Source organism: Bos grunniens, chromosome 13, assembly GCF_055505025.1.
Source record: "Bos grunniens cultivar Pamir isolate PY7600 chromosome 13, Bosgru_T2T1.0, whole genome shotgun sequence".
NCBI lineage: Eukaryota > Metazoa > Chordata > Mammalia > Artiodactyla > Bovidae > Bos > Bos grunniens.
This window is the reverse complement of record NC_141177.1, coordinates 57,447,789-57,466,514: the sequence shown is the minus strand read 5'-3', so window position 1 is coordinate 57,466,514 and position 18,726 is coordinate 57,447,789. Positions and strand designations below refer to the sequence as shown.

Here is an 18,726-nt window from a genome sequence, read left to right as displayed (position 1 = left end):
AATTGAGCCAAAATATGGTTTTAATCAAGAGAAAAAACCCCTTTGTGGTGAGTTGAAGGATTTGGGGACAAATCAAAGAAGAAAACATGATGTGATGTGACAGGAACACAGAATGACTTTTTAGGGTGAATCTTGAACAGTTACCTGAGAGGGGAAGTTCCATGTGGCAGACATCTCAGAGTCTGGGACAGAGTCCTCTTTTTAAAAGGGAAAGAAATATTCCTAAGTATTTTATTCTTTCCGTTGCAATGGTGAATGGAATTGTTTCCTTAATTTCTCTTTCTGTTTTCTCATTATTAGTATATAGGAATGCAAGGGATTTCTGTGTGTTGATTTTATATCCTGCAACTTTACTATAATCATTGATTAGTTCTAGTAATTTTCTGGTGGAGTCTTTAGGGTTTTCTATGTAGAGGATCATGTCATCTGCAAATAGTGAGAGTTTTACTTCTTCTTTTCCAATTTGGATTCCTTTTATTTCTTTTTCTGCTCTGATTGCTGTGGCCAAAACTTCCAAAACTATGTTGAATAGTAATGGTGAAAGTGGGCACCCTTGTCTTGTTCCTGACTTTAGAGGAAATGCTTTCAATTTTTCACCATTGAGGATAATGTTTGCTGTCGGTTTGTCATATATAGCTTTTATTATGTTGAGGTATGTTTCTTCTATTCCTGCTTTCTGGAGAGTTTTTATCATAAATGGGTGTTGAATTTTGTCAAAGGCTTTCTCTGCATCTATTGAGATAATCATATGGTTTTTATTTTTCAACTTGTTAATGTGGTGTATTACATTGATTGATTTGCGGATATTGAAGAATCCTTGCATCCCTGGGATAAAGCCCACTTGGTCATGGTGTGTGATCTTTTTAATGTGTTGTTGGATTCTGATTGCTAGAATTTTGTTAAGAATTTTTGCATCTATGTTCATCAGTGATATTGGCCTGTAGTTTTCTTTTTTTGTGGGATCTTTGTCAGGTTTTGGTATTAGGGTGATGGTGGCCTCATAGAATGAGTTTGGAAGTTTACCTTCCTCTGCAATTTTCTGGAAGAGTTTGAGCAGGATAGGTGTTAGCTCTTCTCTAAATTTTTGGTAGAATTCAGCTGTGAAGCCGTCTGGACCTGGGCTTTTGTTTGCTGAAAGATTTTTGATTACAGTTTCAATTTCCGTGCTTGTGATGGGTCTGTTAAGATTTTCTATTTCTTCCTGGTCCAGTTTTGGAAAGTTGTACTTTTCTAAGATTTTGTCCATTTCTTCCTCATTGTCCATTTTATTGGCATATAATTGTTGATAGTAGTCTCTTATGATCCTTTGTATTTCTGTGTTAGGAATATATCTACCTAAAGAAACTAAAGACCTATATATAGAAAACTATAAAACACTGGTGAAAGAAATCAAAGAGGACACTAATAGATGGAGAAATATACCATGTTCATGGATTGGAAGAATCAATATAGTGAAAATGAGTATACTACCCAAAGCAATTTATAGATTCAATGCAATCCCCATCAAGCTACCAACAGTATTCTTCACAGAGCTAGAACAAATAATTTCACAATTTGTATGGAAATATAAAAAACCTCGAATAGCCAAAGCTATCTTGAGAAAGAAGAATGGAACTGGAGGAATCAACCTACCTGACTTCAGGCTCTATTACAACGCCACAGTTATCAAGACAGTATGGTACTGGCACAAAGACAGAAATATTGATCAATGGAACAAAATAGAAAGCCCAGAGATAAATCCATGCACATATGGACACCTTATCTTTGACAAAGGAGGCAAGAATATACAATGGATTAAAGACAATCTCTTTAACAAGTGGTGCTGGGAAATCTGGTCAACCACTTGTAAAAGAATGAAACTAGACCACTTTCTAACACCATACACAAAAATAAACTCAAAATGGATTAAAGATCTCAACGTAAGACCAGAAACTATAAAACTCCTAGAGGAGAACATAAGCAAAACACTCTCCGACATACATCACAGCAGGATCCTCTATGACCCACCTCCCAGAATATTGGAAATAAAAGCAAAAATAAACAAATGGGACCTAATTAAACTTAAAAGCTTCTGCACATCAAAGGAAACTATTAGCAAGGTGAAAAGGCAGCCTTCAGAATGGGAGAAAATAATAGCAAATGAAGCAACTGACAAACAACTAATCTCAAAAATATACAAGCAACTCCTACAGCTCAATTCCAGAAAAATAAATGATCCAATCAAAAAATGGGCCAAAGAAATAAATAGACATTTCTCCAAAGACATACAGATGGCTAACAAACACATGAAAAGATGCTCAGCATCACTCATTATCAGAGAAATGCAAATCAAAACCACAATGAGGTACCATTTCACGCCAGTCAGAATGGCTGCGATCCAAAAGTATACAAATAATAAATGTTGGAGAGGGTGTGGAGAAAAGGGAACCCTCTTACACTGTTGGTGGGAATGCAAACTAGTTCAGCCATTATGGAGAACAGTGTGGAGATTCCTTAAAAAACTGGAAATAGAACTGCCTTATGATCCAGCAGTCCCACTGCTGGGCATACACACTAAGGAAACCAGAAGGGAAAGAGACACGTGTACCTCAATGTTCATCACAGCACTGTTTATAATAGCCAGGGCATGGAAGCAACCTAGAGGTCCATCAGCAGATGAATGGATAAGAAAGCTGTGGTACATATACACAATGGAGGACTACTCAGCCATTAAAAAGAATACATTTGAATCAGTTCTAATGAGGTGGATGAAAGTGGAACCTATTATACAGAGTGAAGTAAGCCAGAAAGAAAAACACCAATACAGTATACTAACGCATATATATGGAATTTAGAAAGATGGTAACAATAACCCTGTGTACGAGACAGAAATAGAGACACTGATGTATAGATCAGTCTTATGGACTCTGTGGGAGAGGGAGAGGGTGGGGAGATTTGGGAGAATGGCATTGAAACATGTATAATATCATGTATGAAACGAGTCGCCAGTCCAGGTTCGATGCACGATACTGGGTGCTTGGGGCTGGTGCACTGGGACGACCCAGAGGTAGGGTATGGGGAGGGAGGAGGGAGGAGGGTTCAGGATGGGGAGCACGGGTATACCTGTGGCGTATTCATTTCGATGTTTGGCAAACTAATACAATATTGTAAAGTTTACAAATAAAATTTAAAAATTTTTTAAAAAAATAAAAGGGAAAGAAGTCAAGAGAACTCCTGGGAGAGCAGGGAATTGGAGAGAGGCCTTATATGTCCAGGTAAGGTATAACTTCATTCTTTTGCGTGTCAGCATCCAGTTATCACCAAGCCATTTATTTTTTCCACCATTAAATTATATTGACAGCCTAATAAAAAATCAAAGAAAGAGAGAAAAAGAAAGTGAAGTCGCTCAGTCGTGTCAGACTGCGATCCCATGGATTGTAGCCCACCAGGCTCCTCTGTCCATGGAATTTTCCAGGCAAGAATACTGGAGTGGGTTGCCATTTCCTTCTCCAGGGGATCTTCCCACGTAGGGATTGAACCCGGGTCTCCCACATTGCGGGCAGATGCTTTACCTTCTGAGCTACCAGGGAAGCCCATATTAAAAAAAAAAAATCAGTTGACTGTAAACGTAATGCTTTATTTTTTGACTCTTTCAGTGCTATTCCATTGTTCTATTTGTCTGTCTACATCTTGTACCACAAGAAAGTACCACACTATCTTGATTACTTTAGCTTTGTAGTAAGTTTGAAATCAGGTAGTGTGAGTCTTCCAGCTTTGTTCTTTTTAAAAATTGTTTTGGCTATTCTGAGTCCCTTGCATTTCCCTGTGAATTTGGGGATTAGCTTGTCTAGTTTCTTCTCTTTTCTTTGTCTTGGTCTGTCTAGCTAATAATTTGTCAACTTTGTTGATCTTCCAAAAGAATGAACTTTTTAGTTTTAATTTTTAAAAATTAAAAACCATTTTGTTTTATGTATTTTTCAGTCTGATATTTATTTCATCCATTTTGTTTGTTTTTCATAGGATTTCCTCATTTCTAGTTTCTTAAGTTAGAAGTCTAGGTTAACTTAAAATCTTCATTTTTAACATGGGCATTTACAACTATAAATGTTCCTTTATTACACTGCTCTAGATATATCCACTTATTTTGGTGTGCTGTGTTTTCACTTTTATGCATCTAAAAGTATCTATCTGTCATACTTTCTTTGACTCATTAGTGAACTGCATTGTTATTTCCACATATTTGTGAATTTCCAAATTACCTTGTATTATTGATTTTTAAATTTCATTCCATTTTGGTCAAAGAACATGTTTTGTATAATATAAGTCCTTTTAAATTTATTGAGACTTGTTTTTGGTCTAACATACGGTTATGCTTGGAGAAGGCAATGGCACCCCACTCCAGTACTCTTGCCTGGAATATCCCATGGACGGAGGAGCCTGAAAGGCTGCAGTCCATGGGGTCGCTGAGGGTCGGATACGACTGAATGACTTCACTGTCACTTTTCACTTTCATGCATTGGAGTAGGAAATGGCAGCCCACTCCAGTGTTCTTGCCTGGAGAATCCCAGGGACAAGGGAGCCTGGTGGGCTGCTGTCTATGGGGTTGCACAGAGCCGGACACGACTGGAGTGACTTAGCAGCAGCAGCATGGTTATGCTGGACAATGTTCCATGTGTACTTGAAAAGAGTGTATATTCTGCTATTGTTGGATTGAATGTTTGCTGATAGATGTCTGTTAAATCTGGTTGATTTATAATGTTCAAGTCCTTTACTTTCCTGTTGATTTTCTACCTAGTTGTTCTATTCTTTACTGAAAGTAGGGTATTGAAGTGTCCTATTGTTGAAATTTCTATTTCTTCCTTCAATTTTGTCAGTTTTTTGTTTCATGTGTTTTAGGGATCTGTTTTTAGATGCATGCTGCTGCTACTCCTGAGTCACTCAGTCATGTCTGACTGTTCTATAGCCTGCCAGGTTCCTCTGTCCCTGGGGATTCTCCAGGCAGGAATACTGGAGTGGGTTGCCGTGCCCTCCTCCAGTCGGGATCGAACCTGCGTCTCTTAGATCTACTGCATTGGCAGGCAGGTTTGTTTTGTTTTACCCCTAGTGCCACCTGGGAAGCCCTTTTAGGTACATACATATTGACAATTGTTATGTCTTCTTGATGAATTGACCTGTTTATCCTTAAAGATTGTCCTTCTTTGTCTCTAGTATCAACTTTTGTTTTAAATTGTGTGGTATCTGATATTAGTACAGTCATACCAGTTCTCTTTCCTTGCTGATTTCGTGGTATACTTTTTTTCTGTGCTTTTGCTTTCAGTCTATTTGTGTTTGAATATAGAGTGTGCCTCTGGTATACCACAGATAGTGAGTCATGGGTTTTTTGTAGGGAGAGGACCATTCCTGTTTAGATCTCTTCAATTTTATTATAGTCTCTTTAAACTGAGGTTCTAAATGTTGAAATTAATAATCTATCTGTGAATGGTTGTTTATTGTAGATTACTTTATTGCCATTAATGCAAAGACTGTTTTAGTGTTTTGGGGGCAGTCATGTCATAATTTGGCAGTTTATGTGGCTGATTTTTGTGAATTCGATCACAGTACCCTGTATTTTTTTATTACATTTTATTTTGTTCCAGTTAACCTATTGTCCTTTCAGTTTCTGCTTTTATCAGCTTGTATGTTCAATGTCATACCAGTGACAATGATTGGGATAAGTGCTAACGTTTAGTGAGTATGACTGGGCATCCTGTTTACCTGATGTAAACTCCACTTGTCACTTGTTAGATGTGTGACCTGAGAGAGGTTGCTTAGTCTCTTCATCTATAAAATTGGGATGATGATAATCAATCATATCTAGCTCACTGAGTTGCTATGAGGATTAAATGTATTAAAGTGTTTTAAAAACATTGACTAGCATATAGTAAATACTATACAAGCACTTGTAAAATAAAATTATCAACTCTATGACATAAGAAGTATTGTTACTCTCATAGGTGAGGAAGATAGGATTTCATGAGATTGAGTAATTTGCCATCTTCCATTGCAAGTTTCCATTGCTATTAAGCAGTTAATCTGGAACTTGAACTAAAGTGTGTCACACTCCAAAGTCCATGTTCTTGACCACTTACTCTTAAATATCATCCTCTCAATGCTTCAGTGAAGCTATCATTAAACACATTAAGGAGCATCAAGAGCAGATGCCTTGGAATTCACTGCCACAAATTTCCCTCTATTAATTAGAGCCCTTTTATGATTATTCAATAATGTTTTCAAATCTTTTATCCATTTCTCCATGAGAATAAGAAACTTTAAGAAAAAGTCATGAGAAATGCTTTGATGAAGTCTGTGTATATGCCTCATATGTACATGTATTTTATTGGCATTGCAGACATCCTCAAAAAGGAAATGAGTGTATTTAAAACTTTTAAGCTTAGTGCAAATGCTTATTCAGTTCAGTTCAGTTCGGTTCAGTCACTTTCTTGAATATGTTTCTTTTCTGAACTTTTATGTATGTTTTCTTGGAAAAATTTTTCTTCTGTTTTAAAAAAATCTGTTTTCCTAAAGTCTAGGATGCATGTCAGTTTTAGATGACATTCCTACTCATAGGTATCAGGAATGCTGAAATTACATAGCTACTTTATATTTTCATCCCAATTTTTTGTTGGTCAGATTAGAGTCTCAGGTAAGGCAAAGCATACTAAACTTCTATGACTAGAAAGAGTGTGTGCAGGTTTTTTAATGTTATGGCATAGAGATTATTTAGAGGGGGTTGTTTTGATGATAAAGTTTATAACCAGTATTTTTACTATTTATTTAAAAATGTACATTCCTAAAATACTTGGAAACATTTTTGATGTTAAATATTTACTTAAAATGTGTCCAATTTTTAAAAAACTTTTTTGTGGTTCAGTGATGAACTAAGGACATTTATGCATCTTGAATTTTTTTTCTAGAATTAGATACATTGTTTAAAATATTTTGCATGTTTTTCAGCTGAGAATGATAGCAATTATACCAATTAAAATGATTTTCTTTGTGAATGATAAATAATATTTTATTTTTCTCCATAATAAAAGAAAAGCTCAGTGCCATTTGAGAATATAACATTTAGTTTTGATTTAGCGTTTAATAGGCGGCATAGTTCCTGGCTTTTGGTTTAGCCCTGTGCCCTTTATTCTTTAGCTGATTTGCTAATTACTATTGAAAAACCCTCTAAAATTTCACTGGGGAAATGCAGATGTACATTCAGATTCTAAATACTTGAGAGGCAGCCAAGAACTGAGTGCATGCAAACACATTCTGAGTTTTACATAATTTTTTATATAATTACTTTTAATATCCAGAAACTTCCTCCTTCAATATCAGTACATAGATCCTTTCTCTATCAGCAAAAATGGAATGGATAAAATGTTATGATTCTTTCAAATAAATCAGAATAATGAAATACAGAATTTATATGATAGGTGAATGAGAAGGGGACATAAAAGATGGAGGGGAATATAGGATAATATTAATTGTATAATTTTTATTGAAATGAAAAACATTGCATAGAGGTACAGAATCATAAGTATACAGCACAACAAATCATCACAAAGGGAACACACCTGTATAAGTACCTGTATAAGTACCACTCAAGTCAAGAAAATAAGAATCACCAGACTCCAGAAGGTCTTCGCATGCCCCAACGCATCACCTTCTCCCAACTATTCCCCTAAACTAACACATACCCTGATTTCTAACACTTCATATTTCACTTTCTTATTGTAAACATTATATAAGTAGAATAATGCAGCACACATGACTTATTTTTTCAATATTGTTTGAGAGATTGAGAAATTCATCCATGTTGTTGTATATATGGTGGTTCAGTCACTAAGCTGTGTCCCACTTGTGTGACCCCATGGACTGTAAGCCTGCCAGGCTGCTCTGTCCATGGGATTCTCCGGGCAAGAATACTGGAGTGGGTTGCCATTTCCTTCTCCAGTTGTTGTATATAGCATTGGTTTATTTTATTTGGTTTATTTATTTATTATTTATTTATTTGTTTATTTATTGGTACAGGATTCTGTTGTATGAGCTTCCCTGGTGGCTCAGATGGTAAAGAATTCACCTGCAATGCGGGGGACCTGGGTTCTATCCCTGGTTTGGGAAGATCCCCTGGAGAACAGAATGGCTACCCATGCCAATAGAATTGCCTGGAGAATAATATTAGATAAATACAGTTTATTTCCCCTTTCTACTTTAGATAAACATTTGGCTTCTTAACAGTTTGGGATTAGTGCAAACAGTTCAGCTGTTTTTGCTTGTCTATTAGAGCATGTTTGCATATCTTTCAATTGAGTATACACCTAGGATTGAAATGTCTAGATAACAGGATATAATATGTTCAAGTTTAGTAGGTAGTGCCAAGTTCATTTACAAAGAGATGTATTAATTTGTGTGTCTGTCAGCACTATGTAAGGATTCTACTCATTCCATATCCTCACTAACACTAAAATTGTCAGTTGTTAAAATTTTAGCCATCTTGATAGGTATGTATTTATTATCTTAAATTTGCTTTTCTCTGGTAACTAATAAAGTTGGAAACTTTCCTTATATTTATTAACTACTGTGACATTCTTTTCATACCTTTGCTCAGTTTTAAACTGGAATGCTTATCGTTTTATTATTGAGGTATAAAAGTATTTTTATATTTGGTATTTGAACTCTTATTATTTCTATTAATAATTGTCTGAACATTCTTTGGCATTGCCTTTCTTTCATATTGAAATGAAAACTGACCTTTTCCAGTCCTATGGCCATTGCTGAGTTTCCCAAATTTGCTGGCATACTGAGGGCAGCACTTTAACATCATCTTTTAAGATTTGAAATAGCTCAGCTGGAATTCCATCATCTCCACTAGCTTTGTCCGTAGTAATGCTTCCTAAGGCCCACTTGACTTCACTCTGCAGGATGTCCAGCTCTAGGTGACTGATCACACCATCGTGGTTATCCAGTTCATTAAGACCTTTTGTGTACAATTCTGCTGTTTATTCTTGTCACCTCTTCTTAATCTCTTCTACTTCTGTTAGGTCTATACTGTTTCTGTCCTTTATTGTGCTCATCTTTGCATGATATATTCCCTTGGTATCTCTAATTTTCTTGAAGAGATCTCTAGTCTTTCCCATTCTATTGTTTTCCTCTATTTTTTTGCATTGTTCACTTAAGAAGGCTTTTTTACCTCTCTTTCCTATTCTTTGGAACTCTGCATTCAGATGGGTATATCTTTCATTTTATCCTTTGTCTTTTACTTCTCTTCTTTCCTCAGCTATTTGTAAGGTCTCCTCAGACAACCATTTTGCCTTGTTGCAATTCTTTTTCTTGGGGTTGGTTTTGATCACCACCTTCTGTACAACGTTACAAACCTCTGTCCATAGCACCAGAGAGCAACTTTGAGTTTGCTTTTCTGCTTGTGGATTGTATGTTCTCTGTGAACTAGACCATGATTTTGTTCCTCTTTGTTGTTGTAGCAAAGTGTATACAATGGGGCTCAGTAAGCAAGAGGTAAATAAAGTCAACAATGAGAAGAAAGTTGCCACTGCTTATGATCTGTGACCACAGGAAGCACCTAGTGTCAAAAGTAGTAGTGAGTTTGTGGTTTAGTGAAGCTTATATTTATCAAGCCTTTGGGCCTTTTTTCTATAAAAAGATCTTTAAAAAATTGGCTTACTTACTCAGTGAGATAAAATCCTAACATTTTTCTGAGACAGTTTCAACCCCCACAACCCCCACCAAAGCATCTTGCCATGTGTCAGTGTGAAGTCTGTAGACTTTTAAGGTGTCTGCTCCAGACGCTGCATTGGAAACCTTTAGCGCCGTGTTCTGAGAGTGGGCTCCACTGACTATAACAAGAAGGTTTCAAAAATTAGTAATAGAAAATAGTTTATTTTAAAATTTTAACTGTATCATAAAAGAAAACATCCCTCCGCCGCTCACCCCAACCCCCCCCCCTCCAGTCCATCAAGCTTTTTAAACCAGGTTCTCTGGCAGCTAATGAATAATAGAGACACAATGTAGTTCTTTTCCTCCCTGGTGGAATACTGCATTATTTGTTATTCATGAGTTCTTGATTTCCTGGAAGATTGTTTGATGAAATAGGTGGGTGATGTACTCTGTCATCGCCTGGAGGCCTTTTAGATTTCCCCTGTTTGAGTGTTTTCCTTTTGTTTTAATAAACTGCTGATAGTTGTAGAGAAGAATCACTGGATGTTAGGATAATTAGCGTGTTTTAATACCAAATCCCCTCAATCCCACTCACAAATGACCAGATTCAACATTTTACAGTATTTCTTCACAAGTTTCATAGAAGGAGTGAAATACAAATAAATGTTGCTGGCTTTTTGAAATAATCTAGAAAACCCAGGTGGCGCTAGTGGTAAAGAACCCACCTGCCAATGAAGGAGACATAAGAGATTCAGGTTCTATCCCTGGGTTGGGAAGATCCCCTGGAGGAGGGCATGGCAACCCACTCTGGTATTCTTGCCTGGAGAATCACCACGGACAGAGGAGCCTGGGGGACTATAGTCCACAGGGTCGCACAGAGTCAGACACCACTGAAGCAACTTAGCACACATACATAGAAAACCCAGTTACTATATCACCTTGCCAGGGTCAAACCTTTCATCTTTATGCTTCTCTGGTCTTGCCCTCTATTTTTTCATTAAGACTCAGGTGGGGCTAGTGGTAAAGAATCTGCCTGCCAGTCCAAGAGATATAGGTTTGATCCCTGGGTTGGAAAGAGCCACTGAAGTAGGAAATGCAACCCACTCCAGTATTCTTGCCTCGAAAATCCTATGCACATGGAGCATGGAAGGCTACAATCCATCGGGCTGCAGAGAGTTGGACATAACTGAGTACAGTGAATTCATTATAGCAGGAACCCTTTTTGGAATTAGATGTCTTCTGTCAAAGCAGAGTAGAACCATGTTTTTATCACTAAAGAGGAAGAAGTGACAATCTGGACTTCTGTGAACTCCCTGGCTTCCATTGCTTGGCTTGCTGGGTTTAGTTTGGGACTAAGCACCTGTGAACTGATCTGATGATTCTCCTTAGACCCAGACCTATTTTCAGGAATTCAAGTAGAGAAGAGTTACTCTACTTATATGCCCTGAGGTGAAGATTTGTTTTCTAAGATCTGAGCTTTGGGGACTCTGCTTTGGGAAGGGAAAGGCTTATTTTTTTTTTTGTTTGTAACAGGTGTAGGAATTAACCACATTTCTTAAGATACATTTAGTATATGCATTTAAAAATTAATAATTTTCACAGACTTGAAACTTAATGATTCAGCAAACTGATCCATTTTGAATATTGCTTGAAACCGAGAAGAATGGAAAAATAAAGTTCTTGAAGTAAATTCCAAAGTGACTGGACAGTAGCCTCCGTTCCTGTTCATGGGAGAGTAGTTATTATTCTCTTTGGAGCCAGGCTCCTGGGGTTGAATCCTGACTGTGGCAGGTAAAGCTTTGGGCATTACCTTAGCAGTTGTTGCCTTAATTTTCTCATCGTTAAAATGGAGATAATGATGTAAGGTTTAATGTGTTAATACTTACACATTGCTTAGAACAGGACCTGGAGTAAATATAAAGTATTTACTATTATTTACTCTCACTTTGTTATGTGTTATCTCCTGTACTCTTGGCATGCTATGTTTGATGACCTAGTTTCCAGGTATACAGGCAATTAAAACATAATATAGGAGGGAAAAGACACTTCCAGAAGTATCTCTATATTTTACAATTAAAATATAACAAAATTAAGAAAGAAAAAGGAAATATAAAAACTAAGCAAAAGAGCTCAAATAATACAGCAGTCTGGGCTATTTAGTATATGAGAAAATAGCCATAAACCTTTAATAGCTCCAGAGGGCATTCATGTATTTCAGCATAGTTCAGTACCTATTGTTCAAAGTAATGATTCTGACTCGTGAAGGAAATGTTAAATTCTGTTCATGACGTTCAGTTCAGAGAAGCCAGAAAGTGTTTCACATTTTAGGAAGATTCTAAAACAAAGTAAAACAAATTAAAAGGTATTTAAAGATTTCTAGAGGATTTTGAATTATATAAATTTTATTGTATTTGCATTTTTGCCTCCTTTCAGTCCAAATTAATCTTCAGAATGATATGTAAATGTGATCCTTAGGCATAAGCATTGTTTGCATTAAATGCCAAACAATACTTCCCCTGTACATATCTAATTTTAGCCTTCATTTTAGCCATTTCCCTGCTGGTTGGTACCTCCATACAAAATCTTCATGACTGTCAAGCTGGCCAGGTTTTGCTCTGCAATTATGTTTAACCAGGTGTTTAGGTGAATTATATTGTTTGGTCGCTAAGTTGTATCCAGCTCTTTTGAAACACTGTGGACTGAAGCCTGCAAGGCTTCTCTGTCCATGAGATTCTCCGGGCAAGAATACTGGAGTGGGTTGCCATTTCTTTCTCCATAGATGGATTACATGTCATGGCAATTATGTGTTGTAGTATGCCCTGCAGTCTTTACATAATTTTTGTTGAGGGAGAAAAGACTGTTTTGCTCTAAACTCTTAAAAACTTTTTTTTAAATTGTGGTAAAAATACATAGGGGCTTCCCTGGTAGCTCAGCTGGTAAAGAATCTGCCTGCAGTGCAGGAGACCCCAGTTTGATTCCTGGATCTGGCAGATCTCCTAGAGAAGGGATGGGCTACCCACTCCAGTATTCCTGGGCTTCCCTGGAGGCCCAGATGGTAAAGAATCCACTGCAATGCCCATTAAACAGCTTCTCATTTTTATTTTCCTGTAGTCCCTGGAAACCACTATCCGACTTTATTTTTCTGTTAATTTAATTACTTTAGATACCACATAGGAGCATACAGTATTTGTGTTTTCTGTGACTGGCTTGTTTCAGTGAGAATAAAGTACTCAGGTTTCATTCATGTTTTCGCATGTGACAGGATTTTCTTTATTTTAAAGACTAAATAGTAATTCCATTGCCTGTATATCCACACTTTATTTACTTAGCAGTTAATGAGCATTTGAGTTGCTTCTACCTCTTGACAGCTGTGAATAATGCTCCAGTGAACACGGGTGTTTGAATAGACTCTGCTTTCAGTCTTTTAGATATATACCCAGAAGTGGGATTATTGAGTCATATGGCAATTTTTTTTTTTTTTGGTTATTGAGTTCTCTATATCAGTCCCTCATTGGATATATGATTTATAGATATCATCTCCCAGTTAGTAGGTTGCCTTTTAATTTTGATGACGGTTTCCTATTCTGTACAGAAACATTTTAATTTGATGTAGATTCATTTGTTTATTTTTACTTTTGTTTTCCTTGCTTTTGGAGTCAGATCCACAAAAATGTTATAGATTTCCAGGAGATTGCCACGTGTGTTTTGTTTTAGGAGTTTCTGATTTCAGATATTACATTCAATTCTTTAAACCACTGTAAGTGGTATAGCATAGTGGTCTAGTTTCATTCTTTTGTGTGGTAGCAGTCTAGCTTTCCTGACACCATTTATTGAAGAGACTATCCTTTACTCATTGTATCTTCTGATTTCTTTGTCATAAATTAGTTGACCAAAATATGTGTGGGTTTATGTCTGTGCTTTCTACTGTTTCATTGATTTTTGTATCTGTTTTTATGTCAATACCATACTATTTTGACTACTATAATTTTGTGATATAGTATCATGTTATCTGCAGATAGTTTTATAATTTCCCTTACAATTTTGATGCATTTTATTTATTTTTCTCAGCTAATTGCTGTGGCTGGAAATTCCAATACTATGTTGATTAAAATGGGGAGAGTGAGTATCCTGCCTTGTTCATGATCTGAAAGGAAAAGTTTTTCCTGTTCACCACTGAGTGTGATATTAGCTGTGTATTTATTGTTTGTCATATGTGACCTTTATTATGTTGAGGTATATTCCTTCTACACCTATTTTGTTGAGTCTTTTTTTTTATCATAAGTGGATTTTGAATTTTGTCAAATGCATTTTCTGCATTTATTGAGGTGATCATATGATTTTATTTTTTTTGTTAATGTGAATCCTGCTGATTGATTTGCAGATGTTGAATCACTCTTGCACTTGTGGAATCAATTCCACTGATCATGGTGTGTGGTCCTTTTAATGTATTATTGAATTTCGTTTGCTAATTTTTTTTGAGAATTTTTGGTTATGCGTTCATGAGAAATATTGGCCTATATTTTCTTCTGTTGTATTATCCTTGTCTGGTTTTGGTATCAGTGTAATTCTGGCCTCATAAAATGAGTTTGGGAGTGTTCCTTTCTCTCCAGTTTTTTGCATAGATTATTAGATCTTCTTTAAAAACTTTGGTAGAATTCACCAGTGAAGCTGTCTTGTCCTATACTTTTGCTTGTAGGGAGGTTTTTGATTACTGATTAAGTGTCCTTGCTGGTTGTCAGTCTGTGCCACCATCTTAGACCCCCTTTCCGTTGGATATCATTTCCTTTTTTTTCTGTCTTTTTCCATTTCTTTCAGCAGTATTTTTCAGTTTATAAATTTTTTACCTCCTTGGTTATTTAAAGTGCATTTAAAGTACACTAAATATATTTGGTTATTTTGTTGTTCAGTTGCTCAGTTGTTTCTCACTCTTTGTGACCCCATGGACTATAGCACGCCAGGCTTCCCTGTCTTTCACCAGCTCCTGGAGTTTGCTCAAACTCAGGTCCACTGAGTTGATGATGCCATCCAATCATCTTGTCCTCTGTTGCCCGCTTCTCCTCCTGCCCTCAGTCTTTCCCAGCATCAGGGTCTTTTCCAATGAGTTGGCTCTTCGTGTCAGGTGGCCAAAGTATTGGAGCTTCAGCTTCAGCATCAGTCCTTTCAATGAATATTCAAGATTGATTTCCTTTAGGATTGACGGGTTTGACCTCCTTGCAGTCCAGGGGACTCTCAAAAGTCTTCTCCAAAACCACAGTTCAAAAGCATCAATTTTTCAGCACTCAGCCTTCTTTATGGTCCAACTCTCACATCCATACATGAATACTGGAAAAACCATAGCTTTGACTATACAGATCTTTGTTGGCAAAGAATATATATATATATATATATATATATATATATATATATATATACACACTACTATATTCTTGGTATCTAAGGCTTTGTTTACCTGATATGTCTTGGCTGGATGAATGTTTAGTAAACGTAACTCACAAATTCCATGTTAGTTACACACCTAGTTTCACAATCTACTTAGCTAAATAATGACACCTCACTGAATTGGTTTTCTTGGTGTCCTTTGCTTTTTCCTTTCTGCCTAACACTGTAGCCTTGGAATGTCCTGAGTCTCATTACTTTGAATCTATTTCCTTCACTGCCCATAGGCACTCCCTTACTGATCTAGCTTTATTGGACCTCATGGCTTTGTCTATCGTCTTTATGCAAATGATCATAAATTATACAGCCCAGACATCTCTCTTAAACTCCATACTACTTCAGACTGCTTATTTGATATAGAGAATTCTATTTCAAGTAGACATTTCACACTTGACATTTGCAAAAGTGAGCTTTGTGCTCTCTTCTCCATATTGATTCTACCTGTAGCCTTTCCTAGCTCCTTGATGACAGCTCCATTCTTAAGGTTGCTCAAGACAAAAACTTCGGAGTCATTCATTATTCTCTTCCTCTTTCCCCATATTTCAGCTATTAAAACATCTTGGTAGTTGTGCCTTCTTAAAACTGTACCTGAATTTGACTCAATGATTGTTCTTACAAGTTAAAAAAATAAGACTCAGAGAAATTAAGAGAACAGCTCCAAATTCACGTAACTAGTAAGTCAGAATTCAAATATATATTTTCTGGCTGACCACAAATAATAGATTCTCTTCTTCTACTGTGCTTCTCCTAAGTAAATGTTACAATAAAACTCAAAACTAGGGTCTGATCTGCTCTATCACTGGATCTTTATAAGTAAGATGTGTTATTTCACTTAGGTCCTGGAGGAATTCTCTAAACACAGGATAGTACTTTCATAAATACTTGCCAATGCAGTTGAATTGACTGGTGCTTACCTGTCCTTGTATTTTGCTCTGGGTTAAGAACTGTGTTTTCAGTTATAAGCTATAATTGGATCTAAGTGTGTGTTGGGTGAAAAAGAAAGGGTAATAATGAAATAGAACAGTCAAGTTATTTTAGAAGGCTGTTTTCCCAAAGATTTTGCTTGCTATAACCTGTGAATTTAGAGCATATATTAGCTCTTGCCACCTTACTGACTGTTCGTTAAGAGTTTTCAAGATATGCAATATTGATTTTGTTACTAATTTTTAGAGCTTAGACCGAGGGATTATTATTTTGATAATTTGAAATTTTATCTCAAGGGTCTCTGTATTAGAGGGACACTTTATTATTTTAAAATTTACTAAATTCTGAGCTCCTCTAATAGATTATAATTGGCAGAAAGGCAAAGGGTTAGGATATAGGTGGAGAGATAGCAGAGAAGAAATTTCAGTGTTGATAAAATTCTAGAAATGCCTGTTTTACTGGTAAATTGTATTTTAATAGAAGCTATTCCCTCCTTATGTACTTGAATGTAGCATAAGTGAAATGTATTAAACTGAATTTTGGTAGGGTTCAGTGATATCTTTGGAAGAAGCCAATATTAAGCTTTTGGGAGACATCCATTATGTCCCTTGGTGTGACATATTTGGAAAGCCAATCATTGTTTTTTGTCACATGTAGTACATGTTGAACATTTGTCTGTGAAATAGATTTTAGGTAAAGAGTGCTTCCGATTATTATCTTTTTTTCCTCTTCTAAATTGCACTTTAAAGTTTATTGTTTTGTTAGTCCATCAATTTGTATTTTTTTTCCCAAGGAAAAAGTTTGATGAATATTTAATTCATAAAGGCAGCTTCCACATCTTAAATTCTGTATATCTGTCTGTCCATCTACCTACCTTTGCGTTGGTGGAAATATATGGCATGGAATCGCTTAAAAATATTCTTACAGGCTTAGGAAATATCTCTTACAGCAATAAGATGATATGTGAGGTATTAAAAAAAACTATGTGTATAATTACTTCCTCTGGCAACTGAATGAGTTAAAGATATATGGCAACTGCAGCTGTAATGGCATATATTTAGAAAGAAAACTCAGTTTGCTACTTCTAAAAAAATGCCTGTTGGCAAACAAACCTAAAATAAAAGTTCAAAAGTGAGATTTTATTTCAGGAAAATGTGATCATTCTGTTACCATTTGCAATGATGGATATCTGTGGGTCTTTATACAGTTAAATAACCTATGATCAACGGTACTGCTGTCTTTTCTTCTTCATAGTGTATGCCGATTAAAGGCCTAGGATTCGTGCTTGGAGCTTATCAGTGTATTTGCAAAGCAGGATTCTATCATCCTCGAGACTTCTCATTCAACAACTTTCAGAGTAAGTGCCCTTTGGTCCTGTTCGTATATGTACATACACATAATATCTGTCATAATTAATTTTTCAGATTTTCTTTTAACCTTGTTGAAGTTAGATGATTAAATCCCTACTTGTTTGGCCTTCTTTCATCACTTAAGGAGTTTTTGCTTTAGTTTGTCATCTCTAATCCTCTGGCATATCACCAAAAATGTGTTTGTTTTAGGTATATTTTCATTTTCAATACATTTTAAATGCCTGAAAATACTGTTGCTGCTTGGTGAGACCAGTTAGAATTCAGTTATTGTGAGCTGTTGCTGCAGAAAGTTCCTAAAACTAATTTTGCTAGTTTGCTTAATTTATTTATATATCAATTTGTTTATATGTTAGGTCTCTGTGCTACATGAAGAATTACCATAGAATTAATAACTTATGGCAACACAATCTTATTATCACACAGTTTTAATTGGGTAGCTTTTCATTCAGGGATTAAGTGGTTCCTCTGCCCAGGGAATCACTGAGCCAAAATCAAGGTGTCACCTGTAATGTGATCTGATCTGAGGCTCAGAGACTTCTTCCAGGTTCATTCAGTTCACTGGCAGAATTCGGTTCCTAGCACCTGTGTGTATGAGGTCCCTATTTCATTGCTAAATGCCAGTCTGGGCTTGTTCTCAGCTTCTAGAAGCCTCCTCAAGGTCAAGTCATGTGGCCCTTACTTTTCAAAACTACCAAGAAAACCTCCCCAGTTCCTAGTCCTGTTCATATGGAGTCTGTATGAACAGTGTAATCATTTTATAAGTCCTGGGAGTGTTATCCTGTCTCTCTACCATGTAATGTAAACCAAATCAAAGGAAAGACTATCCCATCATATTTACAGGTCCACCCGCATTCAAGGGGAGGTGATGATACAGGGCATATACAGGCAGACCTCATTTTATTGTGCTTTTCTGTATCACACATCTAGGATACTGAGCTTATTTTTTTTTAAACCAATTAAGATTTGTGGCAACCCTGTGCTGTCAGATAATGGTTAGCACTTTTTAAGCAATAAAGCATTTTTTAATTAAAGGGTGTACTTTTAGGCATAATGCTACTGTACACTTAATAGACTGAAAAATGGTCTAAACATGACTTTTATATGTACTGGGAAACCAAAAAAATTGGTGCGACCCACTTTGTTGTGATTTTACTGTGTTGAAGTGGTCTAGAACCAAACTCATAATATCTTTGAGGTATGCAGGTACTTTAGAATCAAAATTTGCTTACCTGGTTGTTTTCATCTTACTCTAGAAGATGTCAAAGTTGCTATTTGAATATTGATTTTTTTTTACATCGGCATATAGCCATCTATT

The 18,726-nt window shown here is 36.2% G+C and overlaps 1 protein-coding gene across 3 annotated transcripts in view; it reads left to right on the top strand.

Annotated features, from left to right (window-relative positions):
• GPR158 (G protein-coupled receptor 158) overlaps positions 1–18,726 on the top strand; it is a 305,034-nt gene that overhangs the window by 134,523 nt on the left and 151,785 nt on the right. For all 3 annotated transcript variants that reach the window (XM_086334348.1, XM_086334349.1, XM_086334347.1), the window contains one exon: positions 17,296–17,398. In XM_086334348.1, coding sequence (XP_086190474.1) covers positions 17,296–17,398 — 103 coding nt within the window. The remainder of the gene's footprint in view (positions 1–17,295; positions 17,399–18,726) is intronic.